At 44.3% G+C, this 19384-nt stretch overlaps 1 protein-coding gene across 3 annotated transcripts in view; it reads right to left on the minus strand.

Annotated features, from left to right (window-relative positions):
• The window catches only part of LOC119443144 (conserved oligomeric Golgi complex subunit 1-like), a 91374-nt gene that overhangs the window by 69441 nt on the left and 2549 nt on the right, over positions 1–19384 (minus strand). For all 3 annotated transcript variants that reach the window (XM_049662593.1, XM_049662592.1, XM_037708302.2), the window contains exons 5-12: positions 18645–18714; positions 17917–18084; positions 15467–15601; positions 10435–10606; positions 9670–9726; positions 9418–9493; positions 4618–4723; positions 3552–3641 (exon numbers count right to left, since the gene is read on the minus strand). In XM_049662593.1, the coding sequence (XP_049518550.1) occupies positions 3552–3641; positions 4618–4723; positions 9418–9493; positions 9670–9726; positions 10435–10606; positions 15467–15601; positions 17917–18084; positions 18645–18714 (874 nt within the window). The remainder of the gene's footprint in view (positions 1–3551; positions 3642–4617; positions 4724–9417; positions 9494–9669; positions 9727–10434; positions 10607–15466; positions 15602–17916; positions 18085–18644; positions 18715–19384) is intronic.

The raw sequence follows: 19384 nt of genomic DNA on the forward strand, positions 1-19384 counted from the left end.
TGAAAAAAAAAAAGAAAGAAAGAAAGAAAAAAGAGAACGCGTTGGAAATTTCACCCTCTCTGAAATGGCAAGGTCGCCGATTCTGCGTTGCACCGGAACATGCGTGCACATACCGACGTCTCAGCCACGCTACTGTAGCCACGCGTAGAAAATGGCAGTGAACCCTTCTTTCTCCTTTATGCTTCCTCTACTTTCTAGTCATGTGTTGACCTTGCACGCTGCGGCTACGGCGCAGAGGGAAGCAGCGGCGCTGTCCCAGGCCGGCCAACGAAACTACCCACGCCGGCAAACACTCGCTTCCCGATAACGGCAGAAAACGAAACTTCGGGGAGCTGGCGCCAGTCCGGCTATAGCGGCGGCGCCTGCAAGGCGACGGGCGCGCACGGTGACAGTCGAAAGTCAGGGAGTTACGAGGGAGGGCGAGTGGAGCCACCGAAGCGGCGGAGTTGCCAAGGCGAAATCCACTTCCCTGCCGCCCTCCTCCCTCACATTCCACGGTCTCCGCGTGCGCCCTTCGCCGTGCTGTGCCGGTGCAACTGCAACTGCACTTTAAGCGATATGCATATACATAGAGTGCTATGAGAAAATTAACGGGAGTCTGAAAAGACCGTATTATATCCAGCCCTGCACTATAAGCGGTTACGTTATAAGTGGTCTATAGTTCTATACTGTACTTTGTTCATATATTAATAGTATTAACCCCCTCAAGAAAAGACAGATACATATACCCCCCAAAAATATTTATTTTCTATCTAATGTGCAATACACATCTAGAATAAGCATAATCAACGAAAATAAAATATTTTGCAGAAGCTTTTTCAGTAAATAGGGGGAAACCCCAAGTAGAAAACTGCAAGTGGGTCTCACCCCAAGCCACCTATTGCTTCGTTTTGAATTTGTACAGACAGCTCTCGCCATATATGAACCATTGGTGACATTTCATTCACTTCACATCACGTGTGCGATTCCACTACAGCCAGAAATCTTGCATCGGTCTGTCTTCTTTGACCACGCTTTCAAAGAAAGCGAGTCGCATGCCAAACTTCTTCTACCTCGTCCTGTGTTCTTGCTCTAAATCAACAAATAATACATGCTGCCTGTCATTCAGTGCTGGCTGAAGACATTTAGTCAGAAACTTTGTACTTAATACCGAAGCTCGGCAAGAAAAAAAAAAACATTTTTCTTGTATGTTGCCTGTAGACAACAATCCTCCATAAAGGGCTAATAATGTAGTCGACGGTCTGACGGAATGCCATCTGTTCAGGTAAATTCAATAGAAAAGAAGTAAGTACCCGATCATAGTCAAAACAAAATGACGTGTCAGGACCCATAGGGACCCCTTGTTCACAATGAAAATGCCAGCTATGTAGACGGTTCTTAAGTAGACGTGAGTCAAAGCATCATGTTGCTTTGACTGTGGTCAGTGACCTGCTTTTTTTCTAATATTAATAATATGATATACCTTCACCACTTGATCACAAGAGGTGGGCATTGTTCATTAGTTTTGTAACAACTGCATTTATTATCATTTATGAAAAGTATTATGATTTACTTCGGGGAGAAATTGGGTTAAACCTGATTTTTATAAATTTTGTTCAGGGTGCAAATATCAGGAATTATATGATATTACCCAAAAACGAATGGCCCTATTTATAGTATGCTCTCTTGAACATTCGCAATTGCACAAACTACACTGCCCTTGAATTGATGCTTATATTGCAAGGTATGCATCAATGTTACAATGAGTAGCAGTAAGAATTAAATGGTCAGATGTGGGCTAAGGATTCAGTGAACAGGTATGTGCTTGAGTTTGAAGTTATATATTGACACGTGTACTTGTTTATCTTTTGCAGGAGACCGCTTTTGACCGGATAACAAATGTTAAACGTAATTGCTCAATGCAGGAGGCACCTGTGTGTATCGGAAGTTTTGCAATTGTTATCGATGGTTCTATCTGTTGTCGCTGAACCTTGTGTAATCTGACTGTATGCTAGACACGAATTGCGAAGTACTTTGTGGAAGGCAAACGGGTACGACGAGTCATGTATAAAAGCTGACGCGCTTCACCCATCGATCAGATTTTCGACGATCACTGATGGTGCTCGCCATTATTGTTGTGCTTTGAGTGTCACTTGCTTTTGTGGGCACAGGTTCGCCCAATAAAAAGTTAGCTTTGTGAATTACAGTTTTGCTACTGTGTTCTTCACCGTCACTACAATGTGACATCTGGTGGAGGTGATTTTCTGCTCATATACCAGATGCCCCCATCCAACCGAGAGCCTAGTCCAAAGCGTGAAGAGGATGCCAACGCCGCCCCAGACCACCAACTAGCCGCAGGCTACACAATTTGCCCCCGGAGCACAGGCTTCTACCCGAGACGACCAGAAAGAGCACAGCCAAGTCAACTACCACCATGATGGACCGAGCATCGTCTGCAGCCATCATATTGCAAGAACCCAGGAAACCACCTATCTTCCATGCAGCTTCGTCCAACGACGCAGAAAGCTGGCTAGAGGTTTTCAAAAGGGTTTCAAACTTCAGCACCTGGAACTCCGAGGACAAGCTGTGCCATGTGTACTTCTCATTGGAGAATGTTTTGAGAACAGGGAGACCACTCTAACAATGTTTAGAAGCGACTTCCTGAAGACATTTACGAGCGTCGTTCGAAGAGAGAGGGCTGAACTACTACTGGAAGCCCACATTGCCATCTTCATAGAAGAGATGACCGGTCTTTTCCGGCACGCTGAGCCGGAAATGTCCGAAGAGAAATAAGTCCACTTCCTGATGCGGGGCGTAAAGAAAACTTTTCGCCGGACTGATCCGCAACCCACCGAAGACCATAGCTGAGTTTTTGACAGAGGCAATGACGATTGAGAAAACTCTGAAAATGCGCACTAGGCAACATAACCACCAAGTGCGCCCACTGCAGTGCGAAATCCAAGCACTGGGCTCCAACGACCTCCGAGAGAGGGTCATTGTGCGCAAAGAACTACGCAAGATTTTCCCTTCGTCGAATTCTCGGGTGGCCTCGGTCACTGACATGGTCAAGGACGCGCTTTGACAATCACTGGGAATGTCAGATGTCACATTGTAGTGATGGTGAACAACACAGTAGCAAAACTGTAAATCACGAAGCAAACTGTTTATTGGGCGAACCTGTGCCCACAAAAGCAAGTGACGCTCAAAGCACAGCAATAGCGGCGAGCACAGTCGGCGATCGGTGAAAATCTGATCTGTGGGTCAAGCGCATCAGCTTTTATACATGACTCGTCGAAGTTTCCAGCGTAATTGCTGGTGCCCGCTTGCCTTCCAGAAGGTACTACACAATTCGCATCACGCATACAATCAGTTTACACAAGGTTTAGTAACAACAGACAACGGAGAGAACCATAGATAACTTCACAAAACTTCCGATACACACAGGTGCGTCCTGCGCCTAGCCATAATTTGTTAGCCGGTGAAAAGCGGTCACCGGAGAAGAATAAACATGAAAATGAGTCAATATGTCAAACCAGCTGCTTCCCACTGGCTGCCACAATACTGATACCTACTGTTATGCGGTTGCCTATGTGAACACGAAAAAACTGGTTCCACGATGAGAGCTGCTCTCCCAAGACCAATGTCCCCAGTTCTGCCTCCTCCTACAAATAAAGAAAAAAAAGTTTTAAAGGTTATGTGACCAGCACATAATGCAGCAACCTGCATATAAATCAGCCTAACGTTGATCACAGTGGCACAATGTCAGATGTAGAACAGCATAAAAAAAAATGCCAAAGAAAGTATGTTGTCATAAAGGTGAACTGGAACTTAAGCATACTGAAACTTTAAATAGTGCTGTAAATCCAAATGCATAAAAACCAAATTGGTTTGTTAATCAGGCATGAACGTGGAGGCCAGGAGAGGCATCATGAGCTAAACCTTTGTTCACTGGCTTCTTAATGAGTTCAGGGGCATATGCTGCCTATTGAGTACTGCAAATGTAAAGTATAAGCTGCAAGTAAAGCATGTTAAGAAGCACAACTAAAGCATGCCCTGTCATAGTTTTCACAGTTGCCGCTTATGAAACCAAGGTAGCTTTTTTTTTTTTTTTTCCAAAGTGAAGAGTGTATTGTTTACAAGCCTCTCATACTGACCATGAAAACGAAACCATCTGCAGCGTCTACTACATCTTAAGTAAAATATCGCAAATAATCACACACAATATGCCAATGCTACTTACCTAGTATGGTCCACACTAACATGCTATGATGGCATATTGGCACACAACAACAACATGAACATTATCAAACAAATTCTTTTATTAGGCAAACATGTCCTTGCAGAATGAGAAATTGGCGCCGGTGACAACAGGCAAAACTGGTAGACATTTAATTAATACTCTGACCTAAATCCCCTAAGAATATGGCCCCTCTGTACATTCGAAGCGACTCAGCAGTCCCTCTGACAGTTCCACAAAATACTTGAAGCCTCATGGTGAAAAATGAACATGGCACTACGGGTACATCCTGCACTGTAAAGAAAAACACAACACTGCTACACGTCCATGGCAGACTAAAAAGAAGAGCAACTTGGTGATTGTAGCCACACGCTGCATTGTGCCACAGAACATGTGTCTACCTTTGGCAGGCGTTCCCTAAGATCAGCTCCGAGTCGTGCCAGGGCTTGTAGCGAGTGGAGTTGGCTCAGATGAGACACTATCCGCTCCACACTCTTTTCCTCCACACTGTAAGAGACGCACACACACAAAGTGGTTTTAGGAGAGGGTCAGTAATAACAGCATCCTACGATACTACACAAATACTAAGTACTACAATGTTAAAGCAGAACTACAATGTTAAAGCAAGTTAATTTCCAAAAAGAAGCAACTATAGTTCTTTTCCACAGTAATGCAGAGACAGCCAAACTAAATAAAAACTTGTCATTGTCTGATGCTCACATTAGGCATGTTTAAAAATATAAATTCATCTGTTTTACCAAACTCAATAGCAGGACAATGTAACAAATGTTTTAGTAAATGTCCCAAGGAAGTGAGGTGATGTAGGACAAACTCAATCGATTGTTCAAAACATAAAAGAATCCCCCTTTTTGTTTTTCAGTTCCAAGACTTCATGAGAACAGGTAACACAAACACATGATTAAGAAAGGCTTAAGTTTGCAAATACAGACTAAAATAAGATCGTTTGCCAAAGTAACTTAGCAAAATGATTTTTTTTAAATGGGTAGAAAACTATTGATTTATCAAACCCTTAAGGAAAGAAAATAAAAATACCTGAAGGAATTCATCAAAGCGTGCAAAATACACTGATAATAATGATGTTCAATGGAAAGGAAAGTTATTTTGTGAAAACTTTTTCGGCAACAGGTTCGTTACTTCTGAGCAACACCTGTAAGCGAGCTTCACCGCAAGCCACCCTATGGCTTCCTGTGGAACTTACAAACAGTTCTCATCGGATTTAAAAAAGAGTTATACTTCGCATCGCATTTCCTCTACATTACCAGTGTGATACCACTGCAGCCAGGGATCTTGCATCAGTCTTTCTCCTCTGACCTTGCTTTCAAAAGAAAGTGAGTCACGCACCAAGCTTTTTCTTCCTTGTCTTCGGTGCTTTAATCCAATAAATAACACTTGCTGTCGAGTATTCAGTGTTGGCCCAAGACACTTAAGCCCAAACTCCATGCTGAGAAGTGAAACTCAGCAAGAGAAACAAATTTTTTTTATTTCTCTGGTGTGTTGCTTGCAACACTCGTCCATAAAGGGAACAGTATTATACTCTCATACTTGATATTTGGGCAGTAACGCCTTATCTGTCTCATGCCAGAATGCAGCTTTCTGAAAACTATAAGGCTTTACCGTGTTCTTTATACATTTGTTATTCAATTTAAAATAGAGCAACAAATAGAGGTTAGAAGTTTTAAAGTCACAATGTACTACCAAACATCACCTAGGTTGAAAACGCAGGCAAATCGCATGCCCTGTGGGAATCGATGTTATGCGAAGCAGTGTGCGGGGAGCCTACCAAGTTAACGAAACAACCATGACAGCATCAAGACGTAGGCGGCTGTTTCATGACCTACATGGCACGCATGTCATGAATTTCGTGTCATGAATACTCAAGAGTCCCTTTAGCTACGCCTAAGAGACCTAAAGGCGAAAGCCTTAGTCATGCTCATGACTATGACTTCGACTATCAACCTTTAGCCTTTTCCTTCACTTAGTGTCACATCTGAACCCATTCCATTGGTTTTTTTAGTGTTAATCTTTTTTCACTGAGTCATGGTCATGACTATGACCTCTACTATCATCCTTTAGTGTTTCCTTCACTTAGTACCAATGTCAGAACCCATTCCAATGGTTTTGAGTGTTAATGTTTTTCGCTGAGTCATTGTCATTTTACAGCGTAAGCTGTTATGGGCCCATTCCAATAGCTGTTTTGGTTCGCGATGGTGTCCACCGCCGCCTCCGATGCCGGTGACCGTAACCGCTATCACCGGAAATGCGAAAAAAAGTACCCGGGCCCCACCAGGATCGAACCCAGGCCCGCTGTGCGGGAGTCGGATACTTTACCACTGAGCCACTCATGCGCTTGCTATCAGGCAGCAGAAAAATGCCCTATAAACGCTCCCTAGGCAGGCACGCAGGCGCAGACGACGAGATGCGGTTCAGACGAGGCGTGCAATCAACACAATCCCGAGCCTTCGCCAGTATGGTGGTGCTATCTAGTTAAGGCGCCTGCAAACGCATCGTGCCCGACATGTAAGTTGCATAGAGCAGTTGGATGCTGCATGTAACTGTACCTGGTATACTGGATACCTCTTCAGTACACATTATGACGACTCCTCGCAAGGTACGAACCGCTGCTGAAGAAGTGAATCATAGAGCTACGTGCGCGGCTACAACCAGGCATCATCGGCCTCGGCAGACTGCTGTGCAGAGAGCATTACAAGCCGCAGCTCGCCGTTGACGCCGGGCGGACAGTTCAGATCGTTCTCGTCAAAACGAGACAAAGAGACTTTGCCACGAAGATCCTGTTGTGCGTGGTGGTGCCGAAATTGGAGCTACTCTTGGAGCCGCTCCACCAGCTTACGCTGTGACTGTGCTGCATGTGCCGTGCAGGCCTGTGACTTTTTGCTGAGTTATGCTCATGACTATGATTTCTACCATCATCCTTTAGTGTTTCCTTCACTTAGTAACCACATTCGAACCCATTTCAGTGGTTTTTGAGTGTTCATCTTTTATCGCTGGGTCATTGTCATTGACCTATCATTTATGTTCGTTATACACTCTTGTCATACCATGCCAATTTTGGTACATACCAAGTTAACGAAACGACCATAAGAGCACCAAAACATAGGCGGCTGTTTCATGACCTACATGGCACGCAGGTCATGACATTCATGTTATGACCTATAGTAGGATGCAACTTAAAAAACTGCAGTTGGTAACAAAGGCACACGGACCGCGGGGTTGTGTCACTCCGCCAGCCAATCACAGAAGCAAACACAATCGCCGTCACGCGACCTTTTCAAAATGGCATCACACTTGATACAACTGTATTTGCAAAAAAATAACTTAATTATGTGGTTTTACGTGCCAAAACCACCATCTGATTACAAGGCACACCGCAGTGGGGAACTCCGGATTAAAAAGTTGTCGCGTTTCACCTTAAAGGTGAAGCATCAATTGCGATAGCAAATTTGTAGAGGGCTATACGGAGTAATGATAGTAGCTTTATCAGCTGTATAAACTTGGACATGCAGCAGCACCGGCAACACGCAGAACTATTGTCGACGCCGTCGGCGTTTTGCCCGCGTTCGCACAAAATGCGTGCGGCGTTGGTGACTGTTGCCGGAGCCTCTGATATAAATAGGCACTTGGTGCCGCAGCTCAACGTCGCCTCCCTTCCCTCCCCCTCCCCCCCCCCCCCAACGGCCTTTCGCGCGTCGGAAGAAGGCGCGTTTGTTCTACATATATGGTGATTGTAGAGGAGGAAAGAGACGCCTACTTCTGCAGCCCTTAAGGGAGCACGGCGCAGAACGCGCGTTTGTTCTCCGCCGTGCGTTCACTCCCCATGAAAGGGCGCGTCCCACGCGCCCTTTCACTCGCACATACAGCGTTCGGCGCGCGGCGACGATTTCATCTCCATTGACGTCATACGGAACCTCACGGCGACGGCGACGGTGACGGCGACGCTGACGGCAGAAATCTGCTTTGGAGTGTCCATATAATTGCTATCGCAATAAAATTTCGACCACCTGGGGTTCTTTAACATGCGCCTAAATCTAAGTACACGGGTGTTTTCTGCATTTCGCCTCCCGGGATTTGATCCCGCGAGCTCGTGCTCAGCAGCCCAACACTATAATCACTGAGCAACCATGACAGGTAACTGTATCTGTCGTACTTCTACGTTCCACTATAATAAACGAGTGAAAACGTAAAACGTATAAAATTACGTGCTTATAATTTTATTTTTGTGGTTACCACCTTATTTAGGTAACAGGGAAAGTTTGAAGCACGAACTATTTGCAGCCTCATGGAGGAACAGTGGCTGGCGGTTATGAGGGTGTGGGCGAGGCTTCACTGCAAACTTAAGTTATATCCAACTATATCATTTATGTTCATCATACACTCTTCTCATACCATGCAAATTTTGGTACACACCAAACTAACGAAACAAGCATGAGAGCACCAACACGTAGGCGGCCGGCCAGACGGACGGACGGACGGACGGACGGACGGACGGACGGACGGACGGACGGACGGACGGACGGACGGACGGACAGACAGACATTGTCACAATGGCAAATGTTCGCCAAAAATGCTTCGCATTTAAAATGTGCCTCACTTAGCAAGAATAATACAAAATGCCATCAGAAATCACACTTGTTCTTTTCACCCACTATTCCTGCATTGGTGTTGATTTACCACTTGATTTTCATGGGTACTCTTGTGGCCAGTGGCTAATAAAAGATGCCAGCCCTCACATACCTTTATTATCGAACAACCTATTTACCAATCCCGAGGAGCAGTGTAAAAGAAAAGGCTTCATACGCATTAGCTTGGCTTTGTACCAAATGTCCCGAACTTACTTCTGCAAATTACATTGTCAAGTTTAACATCCCGAAACTGCACAGTAGGCTACGAGGAACGTCGTAGTAGAAGGATTCGGATTAATTTGGACCACCTGGGGTTCTTCTATGCATCTACATGTGTGCATCTAAATCTAAGTAGATCAATGTTTTTGCATTCTGCCCCCATTAGAATGCGGTGACCAGAAATCAAACTTGCAGCCCCATGCCCAGCAGCAGAATGCCATAGCCAGCATGGTGGGGTACTCCTCTACTCTGTTGAACAAATCATGTAAGGTACGTCTAGACTCTATATATAGCCTTGATATTCAGCCAAACAGTTTCACTTACTTCTTCACAAACTGACGACATTCCTTCTGAAGAACCTCCAGCTGTGGCGTGTCAAGGTTGACTTGCACACGGAACTCTGCAGAAACAGGTATGTTTGTTCACTAGATGCACACATGCAAATATGCTCACAAGCATAATTGAAATGCAACTGCTCATTTTAACTGACAAGCTGACGGCACACGAATTTGCATTCAGAGATGAAAACGCAGCCAAGGAAAGTGTGGCAGATATGCAACTTAATAATTAGCTCACCTCGCACGAGTGCTGGGGCGTAGCGGAATGATGGGCTTTCGGAGAAGCTTACCAGATCTGGTAGAGAGAGTAACAAATGTGACCTTGTAATAGGTCAATCGTTGAGATAGCTACAAACACTGCAGGTTTGTTTAAATCTGGTAATCAGAATTCACAAACAGACGAGTTACTGTTGCTTCAGGCAGAAAGCATGCTACTTATTTCAAGTTAATCAACAAATAATAAGGCAAGCACTAGACTGGGGTGCATAAACAGTCAACGAGACAAAACATTTACAGATTTTGAAATGCTTCCTCAAGCAAACATTCATTCAAGCAGATTCATTCACTCAGGCATATTAGTTTGAGATAGCTCACATGGAAATACAAACACAGTTTGCAGTATCATCAGCACCTGTAACACAACTTCCACTGGATTCAATTTTATTTTCTTGAAGTAATTACAAAGCCTTGGAAAGTAAAGGCGAGTGTGCGCGTGCATGTTATTCGCAATCCCACCAAACACATACACAATTTTGTTGAAGATACATATTCAAGCTAGTCATTATGCTTTCTCAGTGGTCTTCCTTTTTTTTTATTGTTCTAGCAGTCCCACATAAATTCAATAGACAAAGTAACACTTACAAGTAGATTACAAATGAAAGATACAAGGGGTTGTTACTAAATCACACATGCCAAGAAATGTGATCTTGCAAAAATAAAGCATTGTTGAGCACAAAATCGCAAGTCAGTGTAGAAGAGCACTAGGCAGGAAAGGCGGTCTTACCACAAGCACTGCTCTTTGTGACCTCACATAAGCGCGACTCCAGTGCACTTGGTTGCGAACTCAGGAAAGCAGTTTGCACTAGCTGAAGTGTGGACACAAGCAGAGTAGCCAGGCCACAGAGCTGCTCCCTCGTAGAAACATTGTCTGATCCCACCAACTGATCCACAAGGCCCTGAAGCAGTATTACATAGGCTCATGCAGGTTTCCTTGGAAAATAGATGCCGAGACACCATAAAGCTCACTCTGCTTATATGATGCACATGTTACCAGTTTTAAAAGGTTTACTTGATTGCGTAGCTAAAAAAAAAGGCATCATCATGAAGGTGCTACAGTGACAAATACTGTATACTGATAAAATGGGAACTGACGAGCTTGTCAGCTAATTAGACATATTATGCAAGGTTGCTAGGGCTACAAATATTGCCTCTTTGTATTCATGCAAGGCAGTCTTCTTATGCCAAGAGCACAGTAAAAATAGTATACTATAGTCCATCATATGTCAGAACCAAATCTTCAAAATCTAAAAAATTTTAAATAATTTGGGAACATTTTTTCTGGCATCCACAGCCACATTTAAACTTTATAAAAATATTCTTGCTAAATCAATGATCAGTTTGACTAAAAATTACTTTATTGCGATAGCAATTATATGGACACTTCAACCGGATTTCTGCTGTCGCCGTCGCCGTGAGGTTTCGTATAAAGTCCAAGGGCGATAAAATCGTCGCTGCGCGCCATATGTGCAAGTGAAAGCGTGCAGGGGCGCGCGCTATCACGTAGAGCGAACGCACGGCGGAAAGCAAACGCGACCTTCGTCGCACGAAAGGCCGTGGGGGTATGGGAGGGAGGGAGGCGGGGCGACGCTGTGCTGCGGCACCAAATGCTTATCTTCCAACCGGATGCAAGGGGAACTGGCCACTCAATCTCCCACGCGAAAGCAAGAAAGCGGGAAGGCAGCGCGGGAGAGAGGGGGGGGGGGGGCAGCTTCTACTCTGCCAACAACTGCGTTTGTACTTTGCCTGGCTGTGGCGGTCGCCCGCACTGTCTCTTAAAAGCAATCTCCACACGGCTCTGACCTTTGTATGCGCTGTGCATTTGCCGCGCGGTTTCCGTTGAAGCAATAGAAGGCACGAACCTTCGCTCGCTGTGGTGGCTGCGCTTGCTGCCAGTGTTCTGACATTCGTCTGCGGTCATTGAGTGTGATCTATTCATGTTTGCTTGTGCGCGCTGATACCACGCTTGTTAATTCAGTTAGTAAGCGAATGTGTCCAAGTTTATGCAGTCGATAAAACTACTATCCCTACTCCGAATAGCTCTCTATCAATTTGCTATCGCAATTGATGCTTCGCCTTTCGGGCGAAACTGCGACAGTTTTTGTCGGCACAAATGGCAGGAAGAGATGACATAAATAAAAGAATGTGATGAAATTCACAAAGTCAATGTTGTATATTGTGGGGTCTCCAACGTGCTTTTGGGACAAAGGAACAACAACAGAGTAGTGCAGACAATCACAACGGCATTTATTGCGCCTTTTATGCACCAATCTAGCCAGCCGAATGATTACCGATACAACATGCCGATGGGAACGCGACAAATCGAGGAAGTCTGACTTATCGCGACCAAATAGCGAGCGAATATGTTCTCTCCCATGCTGGACCCCAACGCCTAATCGTTTGCGTGTACGGTCACGCATTGTTTGCGTGACCGTACACGCAAACAATGGTGCATCGAACAATCGTGTTCATCCATTCTGGTATCCTGCTCTTAATCCTTTTGCAGGAAGGTCCCATGAATGGCCGGCGAGCGCACAAAACGTCCACTCAGCTGGCCGACCCCAAGCCAAATAGGAAGAGCCTATTCTTGCATCCCAGTAACCCCTTCGTTAGGCAGCGTTAGCAGCGCAACCTTCGCGCCATCTCTTGTAATATGCTGCAAACACATTGACCGCCAACCGGACCTTATCTATGCGGAGAATTACAGGAGACACGAAAGCCATGTGGGGAAAACAAGATCAGGGGACGCGTGAGAGTTGAGCATCCCCACAATATCTAGCCATTGGGAGTGACCATCCTGCTTTCGCCAAAAAGCTATTTCTCTGACCTTGCATTTCATCCTGCGGTGACTCTGGGATTTTCATCAAGGGACAAGCAAAACCACATAAAAATACAAAAAGGAAAAGAAGAGAAAGAAAAAAAAATTGTTCGGGCATGAAGACAAGCAAGACGACTGGCCTTACCCATTCGTGAAGTTTTGTCTTCTTTTGTGAGCAGGACATGCTATATCATATATATGTCTCTGTTGCTTTCTTGACATGGTCTTCTGACATGCTGGGGCACATATTGATGCACAATGGTCTTCATAAAGATCAGGGTGTCAAATTGATTTGTAAATCAAAAACATATGCATTCAGTTAAAAGAAATAGGGGAGGTTGAAAAAGTTCCATCTTTGCTGGGTTCCAAAAATGAATCGTGTCTTCCCACGGAATTCGCTCTAGGCACTTTTATTAGCACACTTAGTGGCATTTCCACCGCTAGTGGCACTGCGCAGTAACAAAGTCTACAAGCGAGAATTGTGCATTTGAGGGGCATCCCCAGCTGCATTTCATCTTACTGGAGTTCACCCACAAGTGTGGCATGGCACTACAGCCCTAAAATTATACAAAAGGATATATATACAGTAAAATTCTATATAGCAAAGCACTTGGGACCTCCAAACTCTTTTGTTATACAATCACTTCATTGTAAAAATTGCGCTTGGTCAAAGAAGCTGACAATTTTCTTTTGTGCACTTCGTCCGACGGAATGTGCGAGTGCAGTCGAACTTAATAATGGCATCTAGATTCACGGCATGCTCTGTAGCAAAGCCCAGCAGCGATGCAAGAAGCTGTGCAGCAGGAGTGGACTACATGCTGTCATCGGCAAGCTCGTCAAATGCATCTCTGGCGCTAGTGCTGACAGCAGGAAAGCGGCAGCGCAACTATACGTGCATTCATTGTAAAGCAAAAAATCAGCCGTCAGGGATGCCTGAATTGATCTAAGTGCTCTTCACTGTAGAAGCTTTGAAAATACATATAAAGGATAGAAATTCAGCTGGTACATACGAAACCCTTTGTTATAAAGGCGATTTTACTGAAGAGATGTTCAACTACATACGAGGGCGGTCCGATAAGTACTTAGCCTTCAAAAGAAAAACTAAAATTTTGGAATGGTGTCGATTTATTTCTCAACATATTCCCCTTTCAACTCTATACACTTGACCCAGCGATCCTCCAACTTCTTGATCCCATGAGAAAAATATGTTTTCTTCTGAGCTGCAAAGTTGGCTTCTGTGGCGGCGATAACTTCTTCATTCGACTCAAATTTTTGTCCGGCGAGTGACTTTTTCAAGTTGGGAAACAAGAAGAAATCACTCAGGGCCAAATCTGGTGAATACGCTGGATGGGGCACCACTTCGTAGCCCAGTTCGACCAACTTGGCCGTGGCGACGGCGCAGGTGTGAGCTGGCGCGTTGTCATGGTGGAAGAGCACCTTTTTCTTCACCAAATGTGGCCGTTTTTTTCGCAATTCGGCGTCGAATCAGCCCAGTAATTCGGCGTAGTAGGGTCCTGTCACCGTTTTGCCCTTCTCAAGGTAGTTGACGAAGATCACACCTTGAGAATCCCAGAAAATGGTGGCCATCACCTTTCCGGCCGATGCGACAGTCTTCGCCTTCTTCGGAGCAGGTTCTCCGGGTGCAGTCCACTGTTTCGACTGTTCTTTGGTCTCTGGTGTGTACCAGTGGATCCATGTTTCGTCGACAGTCACAAAACGACGCAGGAACTCCTTCGGATTACGCTTAAACAGCTTCAAACACTGCTCTGAAGTGGTCTCACGGACGCGCTTGTTGTCCGGAGTGAGCAAATGTGGCACCTATCGCGCCGACAGCTTTCTCATGCCCTAAATTTCATGCAGGATATGACCCACGCGGTCTATTGAGATGCCTACTGTCTCAGCTATCTCGCGCACCTTCAGTCAGCGGTCTGCCAATACGAGGTCGTGGATTTTTGCCACGTTATCAGCCGTGGTAGCCGTTTGCGGGCCCCTGGGCGAGCCTCATCAAAAACCGACGTGCAACCACGTTTAAACTCGTTGAACCAATTTTTGACGATTGCCATCGAAGGAGAAGACTCACCGTAGAGGGCATCCAGTCGCTCTTTGATTTCGCTGCGCGATTTCCCTTCCAAAAACAAGAATCGAACCACCGACCGATATTGCTCTTTTTCCATTTTTTTAACGGACACACGAAAAATCACCTGCTTCCTCTTCCTCAAGCGGCCAAAAACAAAACCGCGAGTCCGATTCAACTGGACCTTTGCATGTGTCCCTCTAAGAGAGCGTACTCAACGTCAGTATATGTCTCCTGCAATAGCGTCGCGCTCTCGCGGTGAGGCTAAGTACTTATCGGACCACTCTCGTATAATAGGCCATAACCTTGGAGGATAACAAAGAAACTTGAAAAGTTCTTGAATGGAAGACAATAGACATAACATTAAGAGAGAGGAAGACAGAGGTATGGAGTAGTGGGTGGATGATATCCTGGTTGAGATTAAGATCAAGTGGAGTTGGGCAAGTCATGTAACATGTAGAGTAGATAAGTGGCAGTCTATTAGAGTAACGGAACGGTTTCCAACAGAGGAAAACTCAGTTGAAGGTGGTATAGGAGAAGGTGGTACGACGAGATTAGGAAATTTGCAGGCATAAGGCAGAGTTAGCTGACACAAAACAGATATAATTGGAGATCATGGAGGGAGTCCTTCATCCAGCCATGGACATAAAAGGGCTGATAATGGTGATGACTCGTGATGCATTATAAACTGAGGTGATGAACTTGTCAAGCACAACTGCTGCTGCCGATTGCAGTCTATCAGCATGGGAAACAGAGTTTAGAATAATTTTGCAGCGACATCACAAGCACTGCTGACTCACAGACACACAATGAATTATTGTAATGTTCTCAGTCGTCCAAAGCTGAAGACGAGTATGACATACTAACCAATCGCCGCTGCAATAAGTGCGTAAGCAACTCAGTGAGGGACGAGCCTTGAAGAAGAGCCAGCCCTGTGAGTGATTCCAGTGGAGCCTCCCATGACACTGATGGCTCCAGGGACAGCAGTCTTCTCCAGCATCCCTGAAAACCGGAGGCACACCTGCTTAGGCATGCTGAGCAGCATTAATAAGGACGCTCAATAAAGAAGCTATGTTGTTTCCATGTCCTCGGGTGGTCTATCCAGCATTTTTGAAGCAGAACTCTTTTTTTTATATGGGAGCAGTTGGGCTTAAATGGAATAATGTTATAGTACATATGCATTTCACAATACGATTGTTCAAGGGACCGACAACCTGGGGCAGAGCGTGTTATATGATTATGGTGAAAATGAAAATATCATTATTTATAGTCATAGAATCAGACATGCTGTTTCCGGTTTAAACATAAATTGTAAATTGGAACAGAAGTCATGAAAAGTGGTATGTTGCGATGCTCTACAGTGAAATGTGGTGGTCCTGCAATGCTGGACCACCAAGTGACAGCTGATTACTGTATGCAAGTCGGCTCGTATTAAGTGCACTGTATGCATTATTTAAAATTGCATTTATGTTTTATAGGCGTTTGTGCTTTATTCTGTCTATTACAATCTAAAGAAAGTTCATGCTTACAAGCAGCACTACCTTGATGGCAACGAGTGGAATGGCAGAACAGTGGCATGCTTCATTGCATGATGGTGCACATTTTGATATTTTGCACACTACTACGTATGGATCTAAGTTCAAATCATGCATGCAAACTAAAATTATTCACTCCAGCTCACTCAGATATTCAAGAGACGGCATGCTTAAGAAATCAAAAGTGCACGAAATCAAAAGCTATTCGCTTTGATAAAAGATTAATACCTCATGGCCACGGCCGCACTTGCTGTCTGCTTTCTACTATTGACGGCATACAATCACTGTCACCTATTACTATTTCCGGCACAAGTCTGCACAAACACAATCGCAACTAGCTATCTAAAAATTCACATAAAAATTTTCCATGTTTTCTGCATTAGTAGTACTGGAAGACTGGACATTCTGACTAGTAAGCTCTCTGTTTCACTAATAAAATGGGTACCATAAATATTGGTTGTCGGACCCTTTAAACTGCTCATTCAACAATGTTTGGTCAGGTTTTGTGCTGTCCATGTGTCTCATTCCATCGCCATTGCCATTTTGAGTTGCGGGCTGTGCAACGAATCTGGCAAGCTACATGTTGATGCTGTCATTAGTATGAGGAAGAAAAAAAAAGAAAGAAAAGAAAAACAGCAGATAACACACAGCATACTGCTCTAACAGTAAATGGTGGTTTACGTCCTAACTAACCAAGATCAAGGCCGGTATAACGTAAAACTATTCCAATCTGTTTTTATTCCAAATCGGCCATTAGCCCTCCGTGATAGGTCAAAACGGCTCCAGGTCTGCCCATAGTTTTACGTTATACTGGCCCAAAATGGGTGAATTAATAGAACACAACAAGCATAGTGGACAACACAATGATGGCTTTCAGTCAGTCTGTTGTGACTTTGTAATTAATCACTTGCAAGTGAATCTTTTATTTTTTCACAAGAGTGCTCATTTTTGTTTTACTATGAATAGACTAGGCAACCTTAAAATTATAAAAATACTTCAGTTTGAGCCAAAAGGTACCAATATTTGGTGATAACTACTAAAAACTGCCTTAATACTCAAGATGCTAACTGTTGATTAAAACGTTCACAGACATTGTTCTGTAGGAGCACTTTGGACAGGCATTCGGCTCTATAGTCAGAGCAAGAATGATCTGCACCACAAAAAAAAAAAAAAGTTAATGAAGTTTATTTATCAAATACATATTCACATAACATCTGTAAAAATTTTAGTTGCTGTTGTACATTGGTGTCATGAGTTGGTGGCACTGCGGCATGTAGGCCTGAATAATAAAGTGAGTGAGAAATATAAGCCTCTGCAAAATCACTAGGTGACTGTATTTGTATTCTTTTGAAATGAGTTTTGCTTTAAACTGTACACCAACAAAAATTATTGATGTCAAAACTACGTCTGAAGATCTGGCATTTTACAATAAAATAAATGTCAACAGTGTGTAAGTATATATATGGTCATTGTGAACTACCAAACACAAAACCTTTCGGAGCACAGGATTCGAGAAGATTTTGTTTCACTGCGGCTATTGCGTCCACCCTTATCTGCAAAAGCGCAGTGGATACCTCCATGCGCTGCTCGTCTGTTTCAACCTGAACAGCGAAGTTGCAAAGAAGTTTAGGATTTTCAGGATTTCCACGCTCTGAAAACTTTTGCAGTTGGTTGTTTTAGTAGCAATCTCTTGCTATATTGGTTTACGTGGAACTTTCAACTGCCTGTCTCGCATTCAAGTGCTGTGACAGGATGCACGTGGGTGCCAACTGCAACGCATACCTGGAGCAAGCACTGTCCAAGGGACGCAAGGGAGGTGCCCTGACGAGAGACCAGGGCCTTCCAAGGCTCCAGCCCTGTGCCTAGTTGCAGGTGCCAGAGGACATGCTGCCCCAAGCGCTGGAGGCAGGCTGCACGACCCCAGCATTCACGCTCCGCTTCACCCCACAGCTGCATGTCATAGGAACAGCACAACACCGTGCATTTGTCAAGGCGCACGACCTGAGACAAGCCATCTCATTCATGAACTGCAAACTGTGCTAATGAGAGATAATTTATGCACTTACCCTATGTCCCGTGCTGTGGTACTGGTAATATCGAACACATTAAGTGCACTAAATGAACAGGCAAGAAACACAAGCAGACAGGGCTGGCACTGGATATAAAATGATTTTACTGCAGCGGGACCGCAGTACTTTAACATGCATTACCCACGTGGCCATATTTCTATACTGAAGAACTCGTATGGGTTTCCTTTGTAGTTTCATGTCACTTTCAGGTGACTGCCAAGTTTCCTTTGTTTGCCTTTCCACACAAGTCAAAGCAGAGAAGTTTTTCGGGACAGAGGTTTCTAAACTATCCTCTACATGTGATGTCAGCAGCAATGATCAATAACATCATTATAGTTTGAGCAAATGGCAGTCGAGAATTACCTTTAGAGCATGATAGTATTAACAATTTTTTCTTATCAACAGTGAGCAAAGTCCAAGAGAGAAAAGAGGCACTATCACCTTTGAAGGAAGGTCCACCAAGAGCTTCACCTGAGCAAGGACAGTGTAGTGGTGAGACAGTGCCCAGTGCCTGAAAGCAGTTAGTGAGTGCAGCAGTCAGTGCAGTTGAAGTGCTCAAAATACTTGAAAATTCCTAATTCCATCCCAATACCTGATAATTTCTCTTAACTTGGCACTTATTCTGTTACTATGATAAGCAACTGGTTATCTGCTCTGTGCATAACATCACCTCCCTAACTCTATGAAAGGGAGGAATCGTCATCCACTCAATAGTAGCATAAAGCTACAATGGAAAACAATCTGGGTTTCTGAAACTTTCTGAAACTCGTGTGGGTTTCCACCGCAGCTTCATGCTCAAGTGGATGGCAATTTTTCCCTTTTGTGACACTTCCTCCACCTAGACGATTTCCTCAAAACTGATCTGCTAATCCCCAACCCCATTTCTTCCGCTTAGTCTCAACTACCCCACAATACTTGCTATGCTCATTTCCCCACTAATCCATACTACTGTCTTCCAGTCATATGATGTGGCACTTTTCATTTTTCTGTTCCATTGTTTGTTGTGCCGTTCTTGATTCTTCTCAAGGTTCTTATCCACAAAGTTTCACTTCCATAGGTAACAAGTGGGAGAGTGCTCTGCTTGTACACTTTTATTGCGATAGCAATTCTATGGACACTCCAGGCACATTTCCGCCATCGCGGTGATGTTCCACATAAAGTCCAAGTGTGATAACATTGCC

The sequence above is a fragment of the Dermacentor silvarum genome, chromosome 2 (assembly GCF_013339745.2).
Source record: "Dermacentor silvarum isolate Dsil-2018 chromosome 2, BIME_Dsil_1.4, whole genome shotgun sequence".
Lineage (NCBI taxonomy): Eukaryota > Metazoa > Arthropoda > Arachnida > Ixodida > Ixodidae > Dermacentor > Dermacentor silvarum.